This window comes from Mustela lutreola, chromosome 15, assembly GCF_030435805.1.
Source record: "Mustela lutreola isolate mMusLut2 chromosome 15, mMusLut2.pri, whole genome shotgun sequence".
NCBI lineage: Eukaryota > Metazoa > Chordata > Mammalia > Carnivora > Mustelidae > Mustela > Mustela lutreola.
This window is the reverse complement of record NC_081304.1, coordinates 20870729-20872941: the sequence shown is the minus strand read 5'-3', so window position 1 is coordinate 20872941 and position 2213 is coordinate 20870729. Positions and strand designations below refer to the sequence as shown.

General features: G+C 58.4%; 1 protein-coding gene across 1 annotated transcript; it reads right to left on the bottom strand.

Annotated features, from left to right (window-relative positions):
- Positions 1–583: 583 nt before the first annotated feature.
- On the bottom strand, positions 584–1117 carry LOC131816635 (keratin-associated protein 9-4-like). The gene has a single exon (XM_059149558.1). It carries the CDS (start codon positions 1115–1117, stop codon positions 584–586), a length of 534 nt encoding a protein of 177 aa, XP_059005541.1.
- Between the last annotated feature and the right edge of the window lie 1096 nt (positions 1118–2213).

Sequence of the window (2213 nt, the reverse complement as noted above, 5' to 3'; positions counted from 1 at the left end):
CTGGGTTTATTAAGACACTCATGTGAGAGTCCCTGTGTCTAGGGAGACATGCAGAAGGGTCCCGACAGGAAGAAATCAGCATCCAAGGACCATGAATGCACCGAGAAGGAAACCCTCCTTGCGCAGACACCAAGAGTTGCAAAAGAATGCATTTCTACCAGGTGTGAGGGGCTTTATTTCTCCAAGGTCGTCAGGCAGGATGACCATCTTGACTGTGGAGTCAAGGCAGAGATCTTGACTCCATGTCCGCATGCATGACGCTGGCAGGGGACTCCCAAGACCTGAGGAAGAAGAGAATCAGGAGAAGTGGTCCACACTTCCTCCAGCCGATTCCCAAGGCTTTGAACAGGCAGGTGAGTAGCGGAAATGTTGGCGACTGCATGCTGGGTTTGGGCAACGTTTGTCAGTGTCCGTTTCCCCGCTGGCCAATCGGTGCTGTGTGCCGTTCGTGGGTTGTTGGTGAGGCCGTTGTCAGGAGGAAGTGTGGCAGCCGCCGGACACGCAGCAGGGGTGGCCGCGGCCGCCGTGGGTCTGAGGTGGTCCTCCAGCAGGCGTTATGGCGGCGCTGTGGCTGGCAAGCAGGCTAGCAGCAGCTGGATCCACAGCCCTGGGCGAGGCATCCAGGCAAGCAGCAACAGGTGGGGTGGTAGCAGGTCCTCGTGCAGTACACAGGGGTACAGCAGGCTGGCTGACAGCAGCTGGAGCCACAGCAAGTTTGTCCGCAGCCGCTGGACCCACAGCAGCTGGGCTGACAGCAGCTGGACACACAGCAGCTGGGCCGGCAGCAGGTGGTCCTGCAGCAGGTGGTCTGGCAGCAAGTTGGGCGGCAGCAGCAAGGCTGGCAGCAGCAGGACCCACAGCAGCTGGACCCGCAGCCGCCGCCGCACCCGCGGCAGCTGGGCCGGCAGCAGGTGGTCCTGCAACAGGTGGTCTGGCAGCAAGTTGGGCGGCAGCAGCAAGGCTGGCAGCAGCAGGACCCACAGCAGCTGGACCCGCAGCCGCCTTGTCCACAGCCACCGCCGCACCCGCAGCAGCTGGGCTGGCAGCAGGTGGTCCTGCAGCAGGTGGTCCTGCAGCACGTTGGCTGGCAGCAAGGGGAGCAGCACGATTCGGTCATGGTGTCACAGGTGGAGGGGGAGCTTCTGTTCCCAGGTGAGTTTCTCAGATTCATTTGTCTCGTCCTCCTGTGGGGATTTTATGCACCGGGTCCCCACATTTGGACCAATGGGCATGACTTCCTTGCCCATTGTTGACATCGTTTTCCTGATGATGCGGGAATGGAAGAAGAGGAAGTTTTTTTCCCCCTAATGTTAGGAATCTTTAGCAAATAAGTGCTTAACGTGTTTCTTAATTGGGGATAACTCGTGGAAACATTTCAGATGAAAACAAGGTGGCCACATCAGCATCTGCGTTCGTGCTCTATGAATTTCATCGTGTGTTACAAGTCCCACTGGCCTGGGAAGAGGTTGGCGAGTCGGCTTGGCGGTCCTTCCCCGGCGCTGGTCCCTGGCTTGCATGTAGACTGGCAGCATGCCTCGTGAGGAAGTGGCAACATGCCTAGCGATGAGCCGAAGTCATGCCTGAGCCCAAGTCGGTTTCCCCACCAAGCCTGATTCCAGACTCCCACAGGCATCTGTCTCTTGGAGCCCCCACCCCCCAGCTGCATATCCCAGTGCGATCAAAGACTCTGGGCTGCAGGATATGCGAGTTCATCTCCTCCGTCTGTGAAGGCAGAATCAAGCAGGGCGATAGAAACAGCCGCAGGACACCCAGACGAAGCAAGCAGCAGTCACCGAACTTCCTGAGAGACAGCAGTCCCGCGTCACGCAGCAAAGCAGAGGGCTTTTCCACGGCGTGGGACCGGCCGAGACACAAGTGGGGCAGTTCGGGGGATAACGGGAAGAGTTGGAGACTCTCGTCCTCTCCTTGTTAACCCGCCAAGCCTGTTCCCCAGCGTCAGTGGGTATACAGTTCTCGTTTTCTCTTCCTCCCTTCTTGCCTGCGTCCGACTACCTCCCTGTCTCCCTGCCTCCCTCCTCCTCCGCTCTTCCTTCCTCTTCCTCCTGTGTCTTCCTCTTATACAAATGTGTGCCTGTCCACCGTGGTGAAGAAGGAAATACTGGGTCTGAGAGCAGAAGCCCGTAGACTGGGGATGGCGCCTTCAATATGCCAGCCGTGTATCTCGCATCTTCCTGCGCTCGGGACAACTTCTA

Bases quoted from the DNA above. Each gene is read 5' to 3' on its own strand.
- LOC131816635 (XM_059149558.1), bottom strand. From the start codon at position 1,117: ATGACCGAATCGTGCTGCTCCCCTTGCTGCCAGCCAACGTGCTGCAGG.